General features: G+C 30.3%; 1 protein-coding gene across 2 annotated transcripts; it reads right to left on the reverse strand.

Annotated features, from left to right (window-relative positions):
* Positions 1–5,518: 5,518 nt before the first annotated feature.
* Positions 5,519–21,578, reverse strand: LOC130666580 (sodium-dependent nutrient amino acid transporter 1-like). Of its 2 annotated transcripts, none has more exons than XM_057467695.1 (9): positions 21,534–21,578; positions 16,120–16,399; positions 12,929–13,142; positions 12,477–12,848; positions 12,035–12,401; positions 11,851–11,950; positions 10,782–10,958; positions 10,609–10,703; positions 5,519–10,539 (listed from the first exon to the last, which is right to left on the reverse strand). In XM_057467695.1, exons 1-9 carry the CDS (start codon positions 21,561–21,563, stop codon positions 10,384–10,386), a joined length of 1,791 nt encoding a protein of 596 aa, XP_057323678.1. In that variant the 5' UTR covers positions 21,564–21,578; the 3' UTR covers positions 5,519–10,383. The 2 variants fall into 2 exon arrangements, with proteins under 2 accessions (XP_057323678.1, XP_057323677.1); XM_057467694.1 differs by lacking the exon at positions 21,534–21,578 and adding an exon at positions 20,726–21,204 and having other exon boundaries at positions 10,358–10,539.
* Between the last annotated feature and the right edge of the window lie 563 nt (positions 21,579–22,141).

The raw sequence follows: 22,141 nt of genomic DNA on the forward strand, positions 1-22,141 counted from the left end.
AGAGCTTTTTCATTTTCAGATAAATATTTGGAACTATTTTCGATGGAAAATTACTATAATTTAACAGACAATCACTTGATAATATTGAAATGGAAGACTTATTACATAAATTTGAGTTTCGAAACCCATTCGATGGATTGACGAATTTAAATCAACAAATCGATGCATTAAAATTAATACAGTAAATATGCAGAGCTTCAAGAAACATCACTTGGTTACAGAATGGAGAACGTATTTGATCGAAAAACGCACATATGCCAGAATTGAGATGACCGAAAGTTTTCTAAAGTTAGATATGCCAAATTTGGCTGTTATTACACTGAGAGAAAAGTGCATGGCTATGGTAACTAGAAAGGGATAAGAATGAAAAAATAGTCATCTTAATTAATATTTCTAGTTTCTTGAACTACAGTGCAACCTTGATATAACGAAACTTAAGAGAAATAGAAATTATTCGTTATATCGAGTTATTCGTAATAGTAAGGTTTGTTATATAGAGGTTATATTAAACTCGATTCATTAGAACTAGGTAAACAAATTTCCACTAATAAATAACAACTCATTTAAATCAAAACACAGAATTATTCATTTGAAAACATTTAAATCAGTTTCTGGGCAAAATAGAAATCGTTATCAATGGATAAGCATAGAATATAAACATAGAATGTAAGCGTAGGAAATTAACCACATGATTAAGGAATAATAATAGCTTAATCTTCATTTTTCGTTTCTTTACTCGAAAAAAAGTCTTAAATTGTTGTCTGCTTGCTGTTTTTAAGCCATTGCTACGTTAAAACTACTAACAATTACAAACAGCAGTGTTTACATTAAATTTCATCAAACAGCAATGAGTGTCTTATAAAGAATTAAACGTGTCAGCACTCGTTAAGACATTAGTTATTGTGGAATTAAGTGGGGATTATTTGTAAGATACCTTATGCAGAGGTTAAAAGCTGGAAAATTCGTTATATAAAGGTCAATAATAGTTTCTATCTATATTCTGCAATGATTTAACTTTCATTATAGTGAGGTTGTTTGAAAAATATATTCGTAATGTAAAGGTATATTTCACATAGACCCTTATGGGCAGTTCTGGGGGATTTTGAAAAATTCGTTGAATCGAGGAATTCGTTATATTGAGGTTCGTTAAATTAAGGTTACATTGTATATCATAGTGCCCAAAACTATTTGAAAGTATTAGTTTTAACTAAGCATTTGTTTTGTTGTGGTAACTATTTAATATTATTCCTCAGAACTTATACTTCAGCAGAATCACAAATGTTTCAGCAATTGTACGATTATAATTTCATTAAGGATTTTTCTTCATTATTTTTTTGTAATAAGAATACCATTTTTTACTTAGTTACGTTCGCTATTGTCATTGGTCATTGAACTATAACACAGCTTAAACAACTATAATATCATCATACATTTTACAACTATTTATTAGTTATCTGAACTGAGGGTAATAGTGGAGGCTTCATTGAACTATGTTTTTCATAGTTCAAAAAACCAGTTTTTTCTCTCAGTGATAGTATGGTCGTTGTCATTTTCTAAGTTAGATATATCTTTGGAATTCCTGGCTGGTACCGAATAATATTTTAATAGCATAAGTAAACTTAAGAGCCACAATCGGTAGAGTAGCATAGTAGTTAAAGCGTCGGTCTTTCGTGCGTGGAGTCTTGGGTTCATACAAAAACGGAATCCCATAAAAGCGGTCCTTGAAAAGTTTCGCGTTTTTCCTTGAATTAAAAATTTCTAATTCAATCGAAAATTCAATTATTAGTATATCTGATGATGATTTTCGCGCAAAAATAATTTTAAACCCTAAAAAAAAGCTTTTTTTGTTTTTAATTTAGTTAAACAAAATTATGTGGTCATTACGGTCATACATTATCATATATTGCCGATTTCTATGCATAAGCATTTTTCACAGATAGATTACAGTTATTCGTTGCAAGTTCGGCTCCGAATTTGTGTCGAATTCGGCTTTCCTAATTATGCAGAGTTCCAGACGTGCGTTATTTTTGTGATGCGAGCCTTATGCGGTTGCCTCATTTGGCGCGAACTCGGAAGTCGACGTACCTAATTCGGAACTAACAAAAAACAGTCTGGAATTTCTAATCAGGGATATTTGAGCTCAACCCTTGTAAGAAAAAAAATATTGACAACGGGGCCGGTTTTGGCACAATACTGGGCTACCGAGGCTCGGCCTCCCAAGGTTGGTCCAAGATCTGACCAACGTTCAAATGACGAGCCTCGGTTCGCCAGTCTTGGCCCACGAATCAGCCATTACTCAAGTGACAAGCCTTGGTTTGCCAGTCTTGGGCCAAGATCCAGCCAATACTTAAGTGACAAGCCTTGGTTTGTTAGTCTTGGGACAAGGTTCAGCCAATATTCAAGTAACAAGCCCTGGTTTACCAGTCTAAATAACAAATAGTACCTAAAAACCTCGGACTTCTGTGAATAGCGTAACAGCCTGGTGGATAAGACGCTTGTCTAGCAGCCATGAAAGACCGGGTTCGAGACCCAGCAAATGCAAAAAAAAAATTAGTTTCATCGATCCACCTGATTTCTCTGTGTACAAATTTATTTCCATATGTTACCATCACGCACATGTCTACTAATATTTTTTTTTCTTAAATTTATTTTTAATAAGCATAGGTGCTTATTTAGCAACAGTCTTGGCGCAATACTGGCTCTCGATATTGGGCCAATACTAAGATGCAGTCTTGGCACAACACTGTCACTCAAGCTTCGCTCGGTGTTCATTTCGATGCTTAGACAGGCTTAGGCCAAGCATGGATTTCGAACTTTCCCCAGAGTTAATAAGTCTTGCGCCAAGCCTCGGCCAAACTTGGGCCTATTGTTTTTTCCTATAAGGGAAAGAGCAAAATAAATTTAGATACACTGAGAAAACAAAACTCTTTTCAGGTACAGAAATGTTTGTATTGTGCCGAGTAAATATTTGTTTAATCTTAGTAAAAATGTACTCCAACCAAGTATATTTTCTTAAAGTAACTATAGAAATTCTGAAATCAATCAAATATTACTCGATTGAAGTATACATTTACTATGATTAAGCATATTATTTGTTTGTATAGTACCGAGTAAATATTTGTTTAATGAAGTATTTATTCTTGGGAAAAGTTTTTTTTTTTTCAGTGTAACATGAAATTTACTGTTGGCAAATATTCTTCGAGATACAATTTTTCGTTGCTCTCTAAATTAAAAATAAGTGGAAGTAGTGAATAGTTTACTATTTTATAATGAAACGTATACCACTAATTCTAAAAATAGGAATGTTTTGCAAGTATTAATTATAGTGAATGTTCACTCATTCATTTTTACAGAGTCAGGAAATGAAATTTAATTTGTAACAAGCAATAAATTATTTAGTCGAATCAGTTGTTTGAGACAAAGAAGTTACAGCGATCAGCAATACCAAATATTTATTCAATTCACAACAATATCCTTAAGTTTCAATAATATATTCATACATTGCTATGCTATTAATCATTATATGGTTTTAATGAACGATACTGTCAAAGAAACTGATAATAATTTATACGTTATTAACAAATGATTATGCGATTGTCAACAAGTATGCTTTTCCGGTAATAAGTCATTTATTTAAATTCTATGAAAATTATTAACAGAATAACCGTTTGCACACTGAGAGAAAATTAGGTAATCGGAAAAAATAGACCCGGAAAAAATAGCCCCGGAAAAAATAGACCGGAAAAAATAGACCCGGAAAAAATAGATCCGGAAAAAATAGACCCGGAAAAAATAGACCCGGAAAAAATAGCCCCGGAAAAAATAGACCCGGATCAAATAGGCTTGGAAAATCAATTTTTCAACTGTTTAACGATCTTTTTAATTTTTTCCGTGGAAAAAAGGTATTCCAAGGGGGTCCAGGGGTAAAGCCCCGGTGGGGGTTGGGGGGCGAAGCCCCCCAGATGAAAATAAAACTTTTTATTATTTTGTGAACGCAACAGCATGAACTACCCTATATTTTCCGGGGCCATTTTTTCGGATTACCTAATCTACCATTATCTAACTTTTGGAGGATGGATTTTTAATTAAAAAAAAAAAAAAAAAACAAAAACAAAAAATCACGGATCTATTATTATTATTATTACACTGTAAAAAGAGCGGTGTTAAAAATGGACTCATTTTAACTCCGCCCGGTGTTAAAATAAAATTACACCGGTGTTGAAAATACCGGTGTTAAATCGGGGTAGCCGGTGTAAAAGCGGAGTAAAATCGGTGTAAAAGCGTGGTAACCGGTGTAAAAACGGAGTAATATCGGTGTAAAAGCGGGGTAAACTGCGTCCGCTTGGAGTATTAACTTTAAAGATTATATGTATGTGGTTGTCTTTATTACTTTTATTTTTTCCGGGTCTATTTTTTCCGAGTCTATTTTTTCCGGGGCTATTTTTTCCGGGTCTATTTTTTCCGGATCTATTTTTTCCGGTCTATTTTTCCCGGGTCTATTTTTTCCGAGTCTATTTTTTCCGGGATCCAGAAAATTATGGTAACCATCCCCAATACGTTTATGAAATATCAACTTGTAATGCTATGGAAATAATTATTACTTGAAATCATGGGATATATGCCCATAATTTCTGGGATAAGCTGCCATATTTGCCTGACGTAGGGATCGAACGCGGTCCTTACTGTTTCTTCACACCCTGACCAAGTACGTTGACAGCTCAGCCGCAATGACGATTAGAAATTCTGAATTTGTGGCAAGTATACAGGTAGGATACAAGATCAATGGCATTATGTAACGTGAACTAAAAATTACAATCTCAAACAGTAATTTTATCTCCCGGAGTAGCAATTTATCTTTCCAACATTCTAAAATGTACACTGCCTACGTAGAATTACATTGAAGATTTAATATTTATCAACTACGAAACAAAAATTACGACTACTGTACTAACTTTTAATAATTCTAATAACAATTTATACTTTTTGTAAGATTGAACTATTTTTATATGAATAAGAAAATATTGATTTGTTCCAAGCGAAAATTCAACAAAGCTTTAAAGTAAATGTTACAGTTAACTTGAATTTTCTACATGGAGAAAATTAAAAACTGTATTTGTTATGCTAAATTTTTTATTCTAATCATCTAGACTGACTGGAACGTTTTTCAGTGCAAAAATAGTTAGTATTATAATTTTTTTTATATAGTTGACAATTATTTGATGATAACTTCTGCAATAAATTTCGTAACAGTTACTATCAGGATGGTACAGTTACCATCAGGATGATAACAGTCACTATCAGGATGTTAATATTTACTATCAGGATGATAATATTTACTATCAAGGGTGGTAATTAATGTTATTAAATGCTATGAAAAAATTGATCGAAAATTCAATAATGTTCGAGTACTGCTGCTGTTGTAATAATAATAAGATAAATGCATGCCAGGACTGGTTGGTGGTTAGGATGTTGGAAAAATACGCATATTTAAAAATATAACAATATCTTTATTTGTCACAGCACAAAATATCACTGGGTTACAAAATTAAATCGTTGATTTGATTTGTCAATACTGTTAATTGTCTGAGCTCATGAATACGTAATTAAATGAATGCAAATTGTAAAATTGAGCGCGAGTAATTAATTTAAATAATTGGAGTAATTAATCTGTTTGGTTGAACACTGATTTGATTGTAAAAATGTCATGATAATAAGTAACATGATGTCAGAGGTTACTGAGCGAAGTAAATTATTGAACACGTACATTACTATTTTTAATAGCACTGAATACATAAATAATTTAGTTATTGAATTTTAATAATAATGATCACTTGATTAAATTGAATTTAATGAGCTCATAATAAATTACACTGATTCTAATTTATTTGTTGAACACATGGTAGCATGATTGCAGAGGCTACTGAGCGAAAAATAACTTTTAAATTAATTAAGAAATTGAGAATAATGATAATTAAATAAATAATAAAACTGAGTCTTTTAATTATTTGAGCAGATAGATAATGGCGTCGGTCTTCTCAACACGAGGCAGGAAAAATCGATGCGCATGCGTCGCACTGCGCTAGTCAAGTTTGAATAGCTAGACACTAGGCCCCAGTAGGTGCTGCCTCTATTTGCCGGAAGTGCAACTACATTCAAATTTGAATGTAGTTGTGATTACGCAACAGCTGCAACATTGTAAATTTTCAAATACAAATATGATGACAAACATACTTAAGTTTTATTTATAAAATTTTTACAAGAAAATGACAATTTTTTAAAAGTTAAAATACAAGTATTAAAATTATTTATATTATAAACTCTTCATTGGCGTACTAGCCCTATTTTAATATTACTTTTAAATTGTAAACAAATATTTTCTATTTAAATCCATAATTTAGTAATATACATTTTATTGTTTAAAATGTTGGAATAAGTTACCATACAGTCGTCCCCTCGCAGATTTGAATCACGGTGGAAACACGGTGGGTTTGTTCCATTGTACCACTGTGATTACGCGGTGTATCCACCGTGATTCCACGGTGGCTTTGCCACCGTGTATACACGGTGTTTTCACTGTGATTACCTGGTGGATACACCGTGTATACACGGTGTTTTCACTGTGATTACCTGGTGGATACACCGTGGAACCACGGTGGTGAAATAGCACAAAGCCACCGTGGAATCACGGTGGGTACACCGTGGAATCACGGTGGGTACACCGCGTAATTACAGTGGATACACTGTGCATACCCGGTAGTAAAATGGAACAAACCCACCGTGTAACCACGGTGGATCCACGGTGTTTACACTTTCACGGTGTTTCTACCGTGATTCAAATCTGCGAGGGTTTAGATCAGCGTTAAATGAAAATTTCCGAGCAAGAGAGCTTCTGTCAATAACTTTGAGTGATTGAGTATGCTTATCAAAATAACGATCATCCAAGTACTGAGTAATAAATAAAATTTGGTCATTATTAACATTCAGTATTCTTTGAACCTTGTAATTATTATAATTTCTGATGGTAACTGTTACCATGTGGATTATAAATACAACTATTTAGAATAATAATAATAATAATTAACTCTAGTTAACATACAGGATTGTAACAATTATTATAAATATGGTGAATGTTACAATCTAGATGATTTATAGAATCATCTAGATAATATTCACTGCTATCGGATTGATGGTAGAAAATTTTACCATAACTAGATAGTAATTTCTATTATTTAATTTTTTCCGTGTACAAATGATAGTAATTTTGAATGTATAATAGTAGTTTATCTATCGAGTGCGAGCGTCTTAGACTCGATTGTACTAGATAAATACATTAGTTTTTGTGACAGATATTTGAAATTTACTACATTTAGTGCCTATAAATGGCAGGTTATAAATCCGCGTTTATTTATTTGGTAAGATTGTTTTGAGAATTTGTTGAAAATTAGAGAGAATCCGGTAAGTGGACGAATTGAAATGATGATAAATTTTGTCACAAGATGGCTCGTTAAGTTACTTCGATATTTTTTGGTCGTTTGCTATCGCACATGTAACCAAAAAATATTTTTTGATCTGATGATGACGTCACTATTAGAACGATTAGGTATCTTTTTTACCAGCTGTATCTTATCTAATATTTTTAGCTGCCGGCTATAGGCGCTAAATGTCGTAGATTTCAAGTGTCTGTCACAAAATATAATTTTTAATTTGAGATAACATTTTTTAATATCCACCCAGTGAACACATGACCTTATTTTGTCGTCATACGTGGGTCATAGAAATAATCGGTAGCTGTTACCGAAATAATCGGTAACTGCTACCGATTATCTTTTTCCGTGAACGATCGGCAATTATTTAGAAGTAATTTAGAGTTTTTACCGGTTGCGTTGCGAAGAGGAGATTTAAGAGATGATTATTTTCGATTACCTAGATTTAATTGTAGTATGTATGAAAATTCTTTTCTTGTTCACGGCATACGCGTCTGGAATTCCTTACCAGCTTATATTAATATGTTAAATAATTTTGAAGAATTCCGTAATGCCTGTTTAAATTATTGTATGGAAAGTGTAAATCAGTAAATCAGTAAATCAGTAAATCATATCATTAATTATTTAATCTTACTTTATATGCTATTATTAAAGTTGCTGTATCCAATGTATAATATTTGTTTAATTATGTAATATTAATGGTCTTGAGGGAGTCTCGACTCCAAGATCAAATAAATTTATTTATCTATCTATCTATACTTAAGATTGTAATTATTATGATAAATAAAAATTACAATCTAGATAGTCATAATTGAAATAAAATATTGATTTTCTACTAATTATTGTAATTTTTTCTATGGATTGTAATTTTTTATTTGAGATAGCAAATTCTTAGTTTATGTAATTACTATTTAATTTTGAGCGGCATTTTTCTTCGTGTACTCATAAATAATTCAATTGAAGATCCCTCATTAAAAACTCCGATTGAATCCGATAAAAAAATTTTAATTGGGTTTAAAAGGAAAGTTCCAAATGAATGCGATCGGAAGTTAATCGGAAATTGGAAAGTTAATCAGAAAAAAAATTATTACTGTCCCATTGAATCTGATTAAAAAATTTGAATCGAATAATGATTGAGAAAAATTATTATTTTTCGATAAAATCTAATAATAGTATATTAACGGATTGAGTGGAAGGTACTTTCGACAACAAGTGTGCCCTTATTGCCCTAGTAGAAATGATATCAAGTTTTTAGCCAGTAACTAGCCAGTTTAACTAGACTTAAACCAGTAACTGGCCAGTGTAATATCGAGTTTCTGTCAAGTAACTGGCCAGTTTTACTAGAGATCGAGCAAAACATGGCGGCTTCAGTGAAACTATCAATTTTGAATATTGAGGTTATCAAAAGTTATCCAAAATTGTCAAATAAAATAAAAATAATGTTAAATAAACGATATGACATAAACGTTTAATTTATATTTATTTATATTATGAAATAAATAACATCATTAGATTAATAGAATAACAACAATAAATCTGACAATAAAGTAATTATTTTTAATTGAAGAAAATTAAAAAAATATTTATTTAGGTTTTCTACTGCCTTCCCAGTCTTTTGAATTACTTAAAATTACTCCGACAGCTTGTATTATTTCGGCAGGACTTCCAAGATTTTTAACCTCACAAAATTCATTCAAGCATTCAACGATTTTATAATCTTTTATGACAGTTTTTTCTCCAGTTTTTTGAGAACTAGTATATTTTGAAGCTACATTTTGAGTAAAAATTTTTTTGAAAATAGTAGTTAGTTGTCGACTCAGATTTAAATTAGAAATAAACCAAAAATGCAAAAGAGAAATAAAATCAGGTCGACATTCTGAATTAGGATTAATTATAAGACGTTGATCGAAATTCTCAAATTCATCTTCAGTTTCAAAAGGAAATTTTATATTGTATTTTTCAGCAAATGGAACGACTGAAACTTCCTCTTTGATTTTAGTTTCTTTAACGAACTCTAATAATTGAATGATTCGGTTTTGATTATTTAATATTTCATTCAATTTAGCATCATTATTTTTTTCAAATAAATAAAACTCTTCGCGTGTTAGTACTTGGTCAGGAATATCAACATAACATACACAAATTTTAATTCATTCACACTGTTTTTTAATATTTTTTAAAACACCGACGCGTACAGGTTAACAGAAAAAAATAAACAGACACACACACTAGTAAAGGTACAGTGTCGGTGTGACCAATGTTTATGACTTAGTTGTAGGTGGCGCGATTTCGAGTTTTTACTCGATATCACTGGCCAGCTACTGGTTTATATCGAGTGAAAACTCGATTATTTCTACTAGGGTGAGAGAAGCGATTTAAAACGATTAGAAAAAAAAATTTTAAATACTTTTCAATGCTTTTAAATACTTTGAATACTTTTAAATCGCTCTTCTTATGGGCATTTAACATTGCAAATCATTTCGAATCGTTTCTTTTGATCAGGGTGATTGGTTTACGAGCCGTTAGGCGGGTGTTGCCAACACACGCGTATCGAAAGCCCTAGTAACTCAATCCGTTACAATAGTTTTTGCATCAAATGGTAAGAAAGAATGTCTTTCATTGGTAAAAAAAGACACTACATTAAATTGAATCTTTTAATTAACCTAAAATAATATTCAATCTTATTAATATAAAATTAATTCCTGTATTATTGCAATTGACTTTCAATCAGATTTAAACGGAGTTTTTAATCAGGAATATTATTTACTCTACTTAAATTCATGGATATTAATGAATACTATTAAAAAAAAATACTTTTTACATTTATGTAATTGCACTTATAAATATATTTAATTTTTTAAATTATTTATCACCTAATAATGATTAGTATAATTATAACTTAATTAAATTTTTCAGATAATGCTGTAAAAATTCTTGATATTTTATTTTTTTTGAAATCAAGGGCTCTCTTTTGCTGCTTCAAAAGTTTAAAGTCTTTCCATCTCTCACGAGTTTCAGCATTCCGTGGACCCCAATTATCCGCCGGTTTGAAAATCTACAAAAAGTTGCGAAAATTAGTTGTTTCATTGTAAATCAACTATTTAAGATATCAAACTCAACGTACATGAGAGAATGTTTTCTTTTCACTGTGAATGATTCTAGTAGTAAAAAATACTAAAAATGGCAAGAGTCCACAAGCCACCAAAATCCAGCCAGCAACTTAAAATGAATGATATATATTTTAAAATATCAAATTAATTATTGCCATATATAAATGATTTAAAAATTTTACTATACCATATGCAGATGTTGGATAATATTCATTATTGTATGATAATGGATCTAATGAAATCATGAAATAAATAAATATTGTACAAAGTGTGATTGGTGTTAAGAAAACCCAACATATGCGCCAAAATACAAAGGGTCTCTTATTTGTCATGAATTCTACGTCATCCAAAAAATTATCGACTCCTGAAACATTTTTATTTATCAAATCATTAACAATCATTTTTTATATTTTCACACGGAGAGAAAATTTTGGTAACTGTTTCTACTATCTGGTCATAAAGCACCAACCGTGATTGTTCATAACTTCGTGAATAATTTTTCTGTTGCTACGCTGATTTTTTTGGTGTATAGTAGACTTTTCAAATAGAATTTACGAAAAAATTTTTTTTTTATAAATTATTGCTATAATTTATAATTTATCGTCACAGACTATCCCAGAAGCTAATTAAGATACGAATTTGATTCAAATTTGTATTTACACAGAATGCGATATTGAATATTTTACGTGAGCAATGACTGATGCCGATCGCGATGCTTCTGAATTAACAGCTTTCTTAATTTTCATGCAGGTGTTTATGTAAAAACATAGTTTTCTTTACATTTGTAACTATACATTTTGTAACCAGTTGTATATAGCCGATTGGCGTACGATATTAATAAATAAATACATATTATCGTAATGATTCATACAATATGAGAAATTCTTGAATGCTATGATAATCATTACCATAGTATTGTAGTAACCATTACGATAATATTGTGGTAACCAATAATATTATATTATGGTAATGGTTGACAAAATATATCGTAACGGTTACTACACTAGTATGGGAGTAATGACTATAATGACATTGGAATTATTACCATAATTTTATGGGAACTATTCCGATATCATATAGAAATAAAACCCATTCAATAGGAATGGTCGCCATAATTAGTTTGGGTACCATTTCTATAATCGATACTTCAAAATATCTTGTTACCATGCGATATGGAAACCAATCCCATAATATATTGTAATTCTTACCATAAATTTTTCTCCGTGTATATGTTCATATATAAAAAGTTACTTTACCATATATCCATGAAATACCAATAACTTCACAAGTCGCTAAAACAATAATTATAAATGTACCAGCGTAATAGTCTACTAAATTAATCATGTATTGTCCACCCTGAAAAGCATTTAACATAATACATTTCATAATTCATAAGCTCTAAAATATAATAAATGAAACATAAATAAAATTTTATCTCACCGGTGTACAATAAATAATCCCAATGGCAAATCCTAATGTACAAACTCCTAGTACAATTTTCCATTCGGAAAGTCTTGGAAATTGATCCTTAATAACGCTAATGACAGTACTACAGAAAGCAACAGATGAACCAATAGCTAGTGTAAATAACATCAAGAAAAAACAGACGGAAAACAAAGATGGAACAACTGAAAATTGTGCCAAAGCTTCGGGATAAGAAATGAATGCTAATCCCGTTCCTGATCTAACAATCGAATTGAAATCATCGGTTCCTAGTTTAAAAGCCAGATTACCTAAAATTCCAAAAATAGTACTACCTGCAATGAGGCTTGTGCAAAGATCAAGAGTTGAAACGATCATGCAATCCCTAAAGTTTTAAAATATTCATTGCTAAAATAAATTCTTAAATAGTTACTTTCATGAATTAAATTATATTTTTTACCTCGTTACATTGTGATCAAATTTGTTGTAAGAAGCATACATTACAACGCCTCCAAAACAAACACCAAGCGAAAAAAATGATTGTGTAACGGCAGCATACCAAACTTGTGGATCTGTCATTTTATTCCAATCTGGGCGCAGAAAATAAATAATTCCATCGATGGCACCTTCTAGGGTCACAGACCTTCCGAATAGCGCCAGCATCATAATATAAGGGAAAATAGCTAAGAAATATGAAGCTTTTCCAGCAGTTTTCACCCCTTTGAAAAGAATTAAAAAGATAACGATCCAGTTGAAGAGAAGACATGATACCAACTGCCATGAAGGAATACCAAGACCATTTTCTATTCCGCTTTCATTGATAACCACTTTGCTGATTAAATTCCACGAAATTATTAGTTTTTAAAATATTTTTCACACTCACATAATGAAGCCTTAACGAAGATAACTCACAAAAAAAAAAGTTCAGAGCTACTTTTTGAAGAATTAACACCTGAAATTAAGGGGCTTGATGAATTGAAACACTCTGCACCCCATTCTGGGAGACATGTAGACCAAGGTAATGTTGATCGAAAGGACATTATTAAGTAGTACAAAATTAGAGACATTAAACCACAGTAGTAAGTTTGTATTGAAAATACTGCTATTGTCATTCCATATCCGATACCTTAAATATAATATTTATAAATATATCGAATAATTATATTTTAATATTTATACACACAGAGAATTTTAAAGTAAAAATTACGCTAAATTTTTAGGTAATGGTAGGATACCTCGACATTCTTCAGAATTATACCATCCGTTTCAGTAATTTTTAATAAAATTTTACTACAATATACTCAAAATGATAACTCTTTTACTGTACCATTGCACATCAACAAATAAATTACTTTTACGATTCCCATGAGAAAAAAGTATACATCCGGGCAAAATTGAATATATGTCTCATATATACTTTTTTGTACGGGTTTATTACTATACGTATAGTAAAAATCACAAAATGGTAATTATTACTTTTATTACTAATTCATTCATATTCTATATTGATAAAACAGCACTTTTTATAAAGAGTATCTTTTGGAAGAAGAGCTTGATGACCTTATGCCTCACTATAATAATATAATGCTGTTGGGAGATTTTAATACGGATATTGATAGTACCAGTTTGAGAGCAGATGAACTTCAGGAACTTTGTGAGTGCTTGACACTAAATTTTGTGCGGTACAACCCTACTCATCGTACCGTGATCTCACATTCTTGGATTGATTATTGTATGGTAAACGATTTCGATAGTTTTGTCATCAAAGCAGTCATCAGAGCTATTTCTTGCGGATCATGACATGATTTCTTTTGAATATAATTATTTGGTTCCAAGACAAGGGAAAAAATTGATACAGTACAGGAACTGGAATAACGTTGATACCGATCGACTGAATAATAGTTTCAAAAAACAAGATCTATCTGTGTTTTACTCAGCCGAGTCACCGGATATTATGAATAAGTATCTACATTATTCGATCTGTACTGTTATTGACTCTGCACGGAAAAATTTTTTTTGTGATCACAAGATAACTTACGGCAACAAAAGTCTGCCTTAACATACGAATAACGAAGTATTCGTGGGGATTACAATGTTTTTGTAATCCTAGCAAAGTCGTTGTTGGGCCAAGCAATGGTTTCTAACTGTAACGAAATGGTTGTGTTTTTTAAATTTTACATCTCAATTTTTTAATACTCAATTCATTATTGAAACTTCAAAATTCGCTTAACTGAACCGCTAATGGTCTTGTTAGCCTATTTACAAAATTTTTAAAAAAATTTGTATACTTTATAAGATTTATGGATAATTGTAAAATCATGTTTTCGAATAATGTTACGTTATTTGGTCGTATCTAAATTATTTTATAAAATATTATGATTCACACACTTGTACATCATCTTTACTTAGAAATCGCTATCAAATAGAATTTGCTAGAACTCAATTATATAAAGTTTTGCAATATGGGATGAAAACAAAAATTTCCTTGGGACTAAAAAAATTTCTTGGCGCAAAAAAATTTTGTTTTCGACCGAAAAAAAATTTTCTTGGCTTAAGGATATTTTTTTCTCGTCCCAAGAAAATTTTCGTTTTTATTTCATTTTGCAAAAAAATTTTTTAGGGCAGGTCAAAATTTTCTTGGGACGAGTAAAACTTTTTCGCGCCAATAAATCCGTTTTTTCTGTGTACTTACGTTGATAAGATTACTTAAAATACTAAGCTTTGTTCATTTTAATATTGTAACAACATACTTTAAAAAAGATAATCCTATAATAAAATTTAGATGAAATATATGTGAAGCCAAACTATTCGTAACGTGATTGGTCGAAAGCGAAAAAATATATGCAAACGACACAAAAATATACATTAAAATAAAATATGAAAAATGACACGCGCGCGCTTGCGCGCGAAAGATGTACGCTAGTTATCAAAAATACTGAGAAAATAAGAAAGTATGATTGATACAGAGATTTGGAAACTATAATAAAAAAATATTTCAATGGTGGAAAAATCATGAAATCATCGTGGAAAACACGAGGAAATACTGAGCTACCATGGTCATTACGCCAAAAAACCGACGCAGAAATACTTTGAGGCCACCGATGACCACTATGAGCTCGCCATGGAAAATACTGCAAACTACTGTGAAGCCACCATGGGACGACTGAAAAGTTACCGTGGGAACACCGTGAACTCACTTTCGAAAGAGCCTTAAACCACCGTACGAACGTTTGTAAAACACGGTGGGGGCACGGTCGGAACATAGTAGCGTGACTGCACATGAACCACCGTGGTTCGACCGTGAAACCACCGTCGAATCTCTGCTGCTATACTGTCGGAACACTGAAGGCGTATTTCTACAGTAAAAACACCGTTGTTCGACCGTGATTCTAACGTGGCGCAGAAACCGCTAGAGTATCTTAAATAAATCATTTCATTATACAATTTAACGATTTTTACTCTGTTGAAATATAAAAATTAACTAAAAAATATGCATTAAAAACTCTACAGTATAAAAAAATTACTTAACGGTTTGTATTTTTTCGAAAACAGATCGATAAAATTGACAACTGGTAGACATTGCGTACGTGAATATGTATTACAAGTTTAGTGACTTTCGTTCAAAGGAGACACCGAACCAGCAGACTGAGGACACGATTCGCACGCGGGAGATCAGGGTTCGAATCTCAGTCAAGTCACGTAATTTTTAAATATAAAAAATGCTATGAACAATAATATTCATGCTGTCTATTATAGTTCCATTCTAATATATTAAACTTTACGATATTGAATCGTAAATTTTACTTAACATTTACTCAATTCTACTACTGAGCTATCGAATACACGAAATATTCTAATTTATGATAAAAAATCATGGTGTAACTTGTAAAAATTTCTAGAACAAAATTTGATTTGTTGCCTTGTGAAAATTACCATGTACGTTGTAAATTCTATTGGATGTATTTTAAAATTTTCTATTACAGGTCATTTTTACCATACTGTTTTCATCCTACAGTTGTTATAGTAATTTCCTATAAATTTTTTATGTAAAAAATACCGTAAAATTCTCAGAGTGTATTTTTATATTTAAATTATAACTATACCCTTAAAAGCTGGAGAAAGAGCCCACATTTTGACACAAGATTGACTGGTAAATTGACCGAGTATTGATTCCATATAATACACCGGTTTTCCAACAATGAAAAGAACTATTATATATGTAATAACAAATGCACCACCTCCATTGCTGTATGCAGTGTAAGGAAACCTCCAGACATTACCTAGGCCAACAGAGTACGCTATACATGACATGAGAAACTCGATGGGATTCCCCCAAGTTTCTCTGTCTGTTTCCAATACTTGTGATTTTTCATTCCTTTGATCCTGTTTAATATTTTTTAATTTAATTTATGTAAGAATTTTAATTTATATACACGGAAAGAAAATTATGGCAGCGGTTCCCATAATTTTGTGAAATTTTTTCCTATACCATTATAGGAATTACGACCATAAATTATGGGAGCGGTTCCTATAATTATAGGAACGTTTCCCCTAATTATAGGAATAGTTCCTATAATTATGGGAATGATACCCATAACACTATAGGAATGATTCCTATAATTATAGGAATGGTTCCTATAATTTATAGGAATACTTTCTATAATATTATAGGAACCATTCCCATAATATTATGGGAATGGTTCCTATAATAGTATGGGAACTATTCCCATAATATTATAGGAATGATTCCCATAATGCAATTGGAATGGTTCCTATACCATTATGGGAATCATTCCCATAATATTATGGGAATAGTTCCCATACTATTATAGGAACCATTCCTATAATATTATGGGAATGGTTCCCATATTATCATGAATAAATTATTTTAAAGAAGTGTGGTAATTACTTCTACAATACACAGAAATATTATTAAACATAAAAACAAAAATTCAAACATTGAAAAAAAAAATCGTATTTGGCAAAAAAACATTACAATTTTTAACAAGAATTTTTTTGTCAGCACAAAACATTCAAGAAAATTCAAATTTTGGGAAATTTCTACACTATTGTGCAAAAAAAAAATTTTATGACATTATAGGGATGGTTCCCATAACATTATGGGAATAGTTCCCATAATATTATAGGAATACTTCCTATACCAATATGGGAACCATTCCCATAATAGTATGGGAATGATTCCCATACCATTATGGGAATGGTTCCCATAATATATGGGAACCATCCCTATAGTAGTATAGGTACTATTCCCATACCATTATGGGAACCATTCCCATAATGCATAGCAAAACTTCCCATAATTTTCTTTCCGTGTACACTGTCAAAAATTTTGGTGTAAAAAAGGACCCCGAGAACTTAACACGGTGTCCTCGGTGTAAATTGACGGTGTGAAATTTTTTCAGTATGAAACGTCAACCCGTGTACTTTTAGCGCAGTGTGAGGGCTATCATTCACATCATTCGGTGTTATTAGCTCACAACTCATACATTTTCCGATCATATGATCTATAGTTAAAAATGACCTAATAAATTTTTTTTTAATATGAAAATTAACTAATTCAACACAAATTTCACAAATTATCAACTCACTTTCTTTAATAACACGGCAAAAAATTGTTTGTGACCACAAGATAAGACAACATACAGTAACAAAATTCTGCCTTAATATACGGATAACGAAGCATTCGTTAGGATTACAATGTTTTTTTAATCCTAGCAAATTCTTCGTTGGGCCAAGCAATGGTTTGTAGCTGTAACTGTTGTGTTCCAATAAAAAAAACTGATTTGTTAAAGTAACAGAATGAATTTGTAGCATTAACAAAAATTTTTGTAATCATAAGTTAAAATTACTTACGGTAGCAAATGCCAGCTTTAAAATACCACGATATTATTATAATAGACATCATGTGTTCTCACAACAAATCGACTTTTTAATTACGACACAAATTCATTTGATACGATAACGAATTGATTTGTTACCATAAGCTAACCATGTTTGCCATTATAACAAAATCTGTCGTTATCCCGTCTTTTGTTATCAGGACGAAATTCGTTTTTTCCGTCAATTATTGAAAAAAAAATACAATTAAAAATTAAACCAACAAAAAATAATAATGTAAGGTGTTTTCAATCGAAAAAATTGCTCATTACAAGTAACATTGTATTCATTTATCAAATGTTAATTAATGAGAAATTAACGATTTATATGTATAAAAAGTTTGCTCTTGATATTTCTGCGACCTTTCCCGGGTCAAAAAATTAGATCTGTTTTAAAATAAATGATAAATTCAAATATTTTTTCTTTAATTTAAGCTTATAAATCGTATTCATTTTATATAAGAATTTAATCTGTTTTTGCCCGTACTATTCCTTATCCAGGCTAATATCAGACTTATTTTCGTATGATATTTAGTCTGTTTTAAATCGCGTTTAGACTAAAAACAGACTTTTTTATTATAATTATTGGTCTGTGTTCAATTGTTTTTAAGGACAAAAACAGACTTTATTTTCTATAATATTTAGTCTGTGTTCAATTGTTTTTAAGGACAAATACAGAACTTTTTATAAATATAAATAATAATAATAATCTAGATTTATTAATTTATTTTAATTTTCTTGGTATTTAAAACATGCTAATGCGCTTCCATAATAAGATGCCACACAGAGAAAATGTTGGCTCGAAACCTACCAATTTTTACAATGCTGTCGACTAAACTTGAAACAGGGAGTAAAGCATCCAAAAAATTATCGTGCTCTTACAAAAAATGATTATACTGTATCACATTACTTATTACGCCCGAGAAACTTATCGATGAGCTTCAATATCAATTACTTCCATATATTATAATAATTTTGATGCAGCATAATAATTTTTTATAAGAGCATAGTAATTTTTTGGATACTTTACTCTCTGTTTCAAGTTTGGTCGACAGCATAATAAAAATTGGTAGATTTCGAGCTAACATTTTTCTCCGTAGCACAAGAATTTTGATGTTTTCTTATGCCAAAATATTTTCAATTTTATCTAGTAAATAAGAGAAAATTCTTGACATTTCAAGAGTTGTTTCATCACTTTTACTCAATGATATAAATATTCAATGAAGACAACTAAAAAATTAAGCTGTCAAATTTTCATCAACTGCCGACATTTTTAAACAAAAGATAGTAAATAAAACATAATCAATTCTGCAACTTAAAATTTTTTCATAAATATTGCCCATAAATAAAAATTTTATAAGTCCATGATTTAATCTAGTTTTATCCTTGTAAATTTTCAGAACTAAAATTTTTTAAAGTTCACGAATTAATCTAATTTAGTCTGTTCGTAACGCGTTTGTTTTTTAAAGTAGCAGGTCGAAAACAGCTTAAAATTTTCATAAAAGATCAAAATCAGACCAAATAGTACAATCAGACTAAAATCAGATCAAATTTTTCGACCCGGGTAGGAATTTAATCTGTTTTTGTCCATACTAGTAATTATCTAGGCCAAAATCAGCCTTTTGTTCGTATCCCTGATTAAACAAAATGATTAAAAATGATTTCACACGTTAAATGTCCATAAGAGACAGGATTAGAAATGATTTGAAGGATTAAAAAGTATTTGAAATGATTAAAAAACAAATCATTTTAAATACTTTTTAATCATTTGTTTTAATCAGGGATGATATTTAGTCTGTTTTAAATCGCGTTTAGACTAAAAACAGACTTTTTTATTGTAATTATTGGTCTATGTTCAATTGTTTTTAAGGATAAAAACAGACTTTATTTACGATAATTTTTGGTCTGTTTTTACTCACTTTAAGATCGAAAACAGGACTTCTTACAAATATAAATAATAATTATAACAATAATAATAATCTAAATTTATAAATTTATTTTAATTTTCTTGATATTTGAAAGATGCTAATGCGTTTCCGTAATGAGATGTCACAAAAATTTTGATGGTTTCTAATGCCTAAATATTTTCGATTTTATCAAGTAAATAAGAAAAATTTCTTGATATTTTAGAAGTTATTTTATTACTTTTATTCAAATAAATATTCAGTCAAGAGAACTAAAAAATAAAGCTGTCAAACTTCCATCAACTGCCGACATTTTTAAACAAAAGACACTAAATAAATAGTAAATAAAATATAATCAATTCTGTAACTTAATATATTTTTTATAAATATTGCCCATAAATAACAATATTACAAATCCATGATTTCATCTAGTTTTGTCCTTGCAAATTTTCACAACTAAAATTTTTTAAAGTTCAAGAATTAATCTAGTTTCGTCTGCCCGTAACGCAGTTGTTTTTTAAGACAACAGATCAAAAACCGCTTAATATTTTTATAAAAGATCAAAAACAGATCAAATAGTCCAATTAGACTAAAATCAAATCAAATTTTTCGGTCCGGCATTATAAGGTATTTTATAGTTTGAAGTTGAGTATTTTTGTTTGAGATGATATTATTTAAAAATTAATTTTTTATTATATCGCCCAAACGAGAAGTTATTTCGATTATTTTGATTTTCATTGTGTCTATCAAAGTAACATTTACACCATTGGTGGTGTGATTGTTTAAATTTACACGGCTGAAATTTTAACACCAGGCGTCATATAACTTTCACACCGACGGCGTTGAAAATTTTCACACCATACGGAAGACTATGAATTTTTTACAGTGTACTTATTGTTAAAGCTCACCTCACTGTTTGAACTAGACTTCGACCGATCAGAAAGTATAAACACTTCTGTTGTATTTCGTTTTGATTCAGAATTTTTCATTTTTTTTAAATTTGATTGTTAAAAATTTACTGTTCTCTGTAATATATTTAATAAAATATTTAAGCTTATAACATTTTCACTAGTAAAAATAAATCTTTATTTTAAATTAGTTAACTAAAACGATTGATTGCTTAAACAGATTAAAAATTAATGATTTTCCGATCTTTTCACTTCCAGCGTTGGAAGATAACTGTTGAAACTAGACTAGAGAAATAAACATATCTTCGTCATTTGTTGGAAGTGGGTATTGCACGGTGCCAGACAATTGCAAGGACAATTCAGTTCTTCAGCGATATTCTGAACATGCACACAATTTTTTAAATTATTGAAATTATACCAACGCACTAGTCACCTCTCCCCACCATTCACTTGAATATTTCATTAAAACTTGGATAATTAATTGATACAATACTTAGAAGTTCTCTCATATATTAATTTCTATTTAAAAAAAAAAAAATAAATAATACACACAGTTATTGATCATCTTAAAAGCGATTTAGTTCTATCTAATAGATATTATACCCGCTGTTTTTATGATAAATTGATAAAATTGATAAGTTAAATAATCCTAATATCAAACAAAATATAATAGGACTCACTTAATCATTTAATAGAATATAACTTATCAAGTTGACATTGAAGATAGGACTAATACTTAATAATGTGGAAAATAATATACTTGGAAAGCTTAATAGTTTAAGGTAAAATAACACTTATACAAACTTACAAATATTATACTAATAATTTTCATAAACATGTTAAGGATGGATGCGTACAGTTTTGAAGTGGGAATAGACAGTGACTAACGCGAGGTAAAGGGAAAGCATTTTAGTCACGTAATAATATGCAATGTACAGCGATACGGTTAATATAGACTAACAAACGCATTACATTTTATTATTAGTGTAACTTTGTTGTTTGTTCAGGTGCGCATCATTCTTTGTTTCCGCTAAATTGATCACTTACATCTCGACTTTTAATCCCATATTTCTTCTTTTAATAATTTTATTTATGCAAGGCTAAAAAATATTAAAATCTGCGGGTATCTTGATAAGATCGATGTATTAAAGTCAAGCTTTTTTTTTTATAAATCGTTGAAAATTTAACTCAAGTGTAAATAAATAAACAACAAAAATGTACAGCATGCGTTAATATGATTAACGAAAACATTTTTAATGATAAATCACGTTCGTGTTGACAATACGACTATTCATTTATAATTCAAGGACTAATTGTGTATACTATTAGAGCGGCAATAATCAAACCACCTGGTTTATCATTAAAAATAATCAAAATTATCAACATGATTCCCATTATTTTTTTACGCGATTTATT

The sequence above is a fragment of the Microplitis mediator genome, chromosome 4, assembly GCF_029852145.1.
Source record: "Microplitis mediator isolate UGA2020A chromosome 4, iyMicMedi2.1, whole genome shotgun sequence".
Lineage (NCBI taxonomy): Eukaryota > Metazoa > Arthropoda > Insecta > Hymenoptera > Braconidae > Microplitis > Microplitis mediator.

Coding starts and splice junctions, on each gene's coding strand:
- LOC130666580 (XM_057467694.1), bottom strand. CDS start 20,806: ATGAAAAATTCTGAATCAAAACGAAATACAACAGAAGTGTTTATACTT. Junction 12,402..12,476: donor TTTGATCACAATGTAACGAG/GTAAAAAATATA, acceptor TTAAAACTTTAG/GGATTGCATGATCGTTTCAA. Junction 10,959..11,850: donor TGGTATTTCATGGATATATG/GTAAAGTAACTT, acceptor AAAATGTTTCAG/GAGTCGATAATTTTTTGGAT.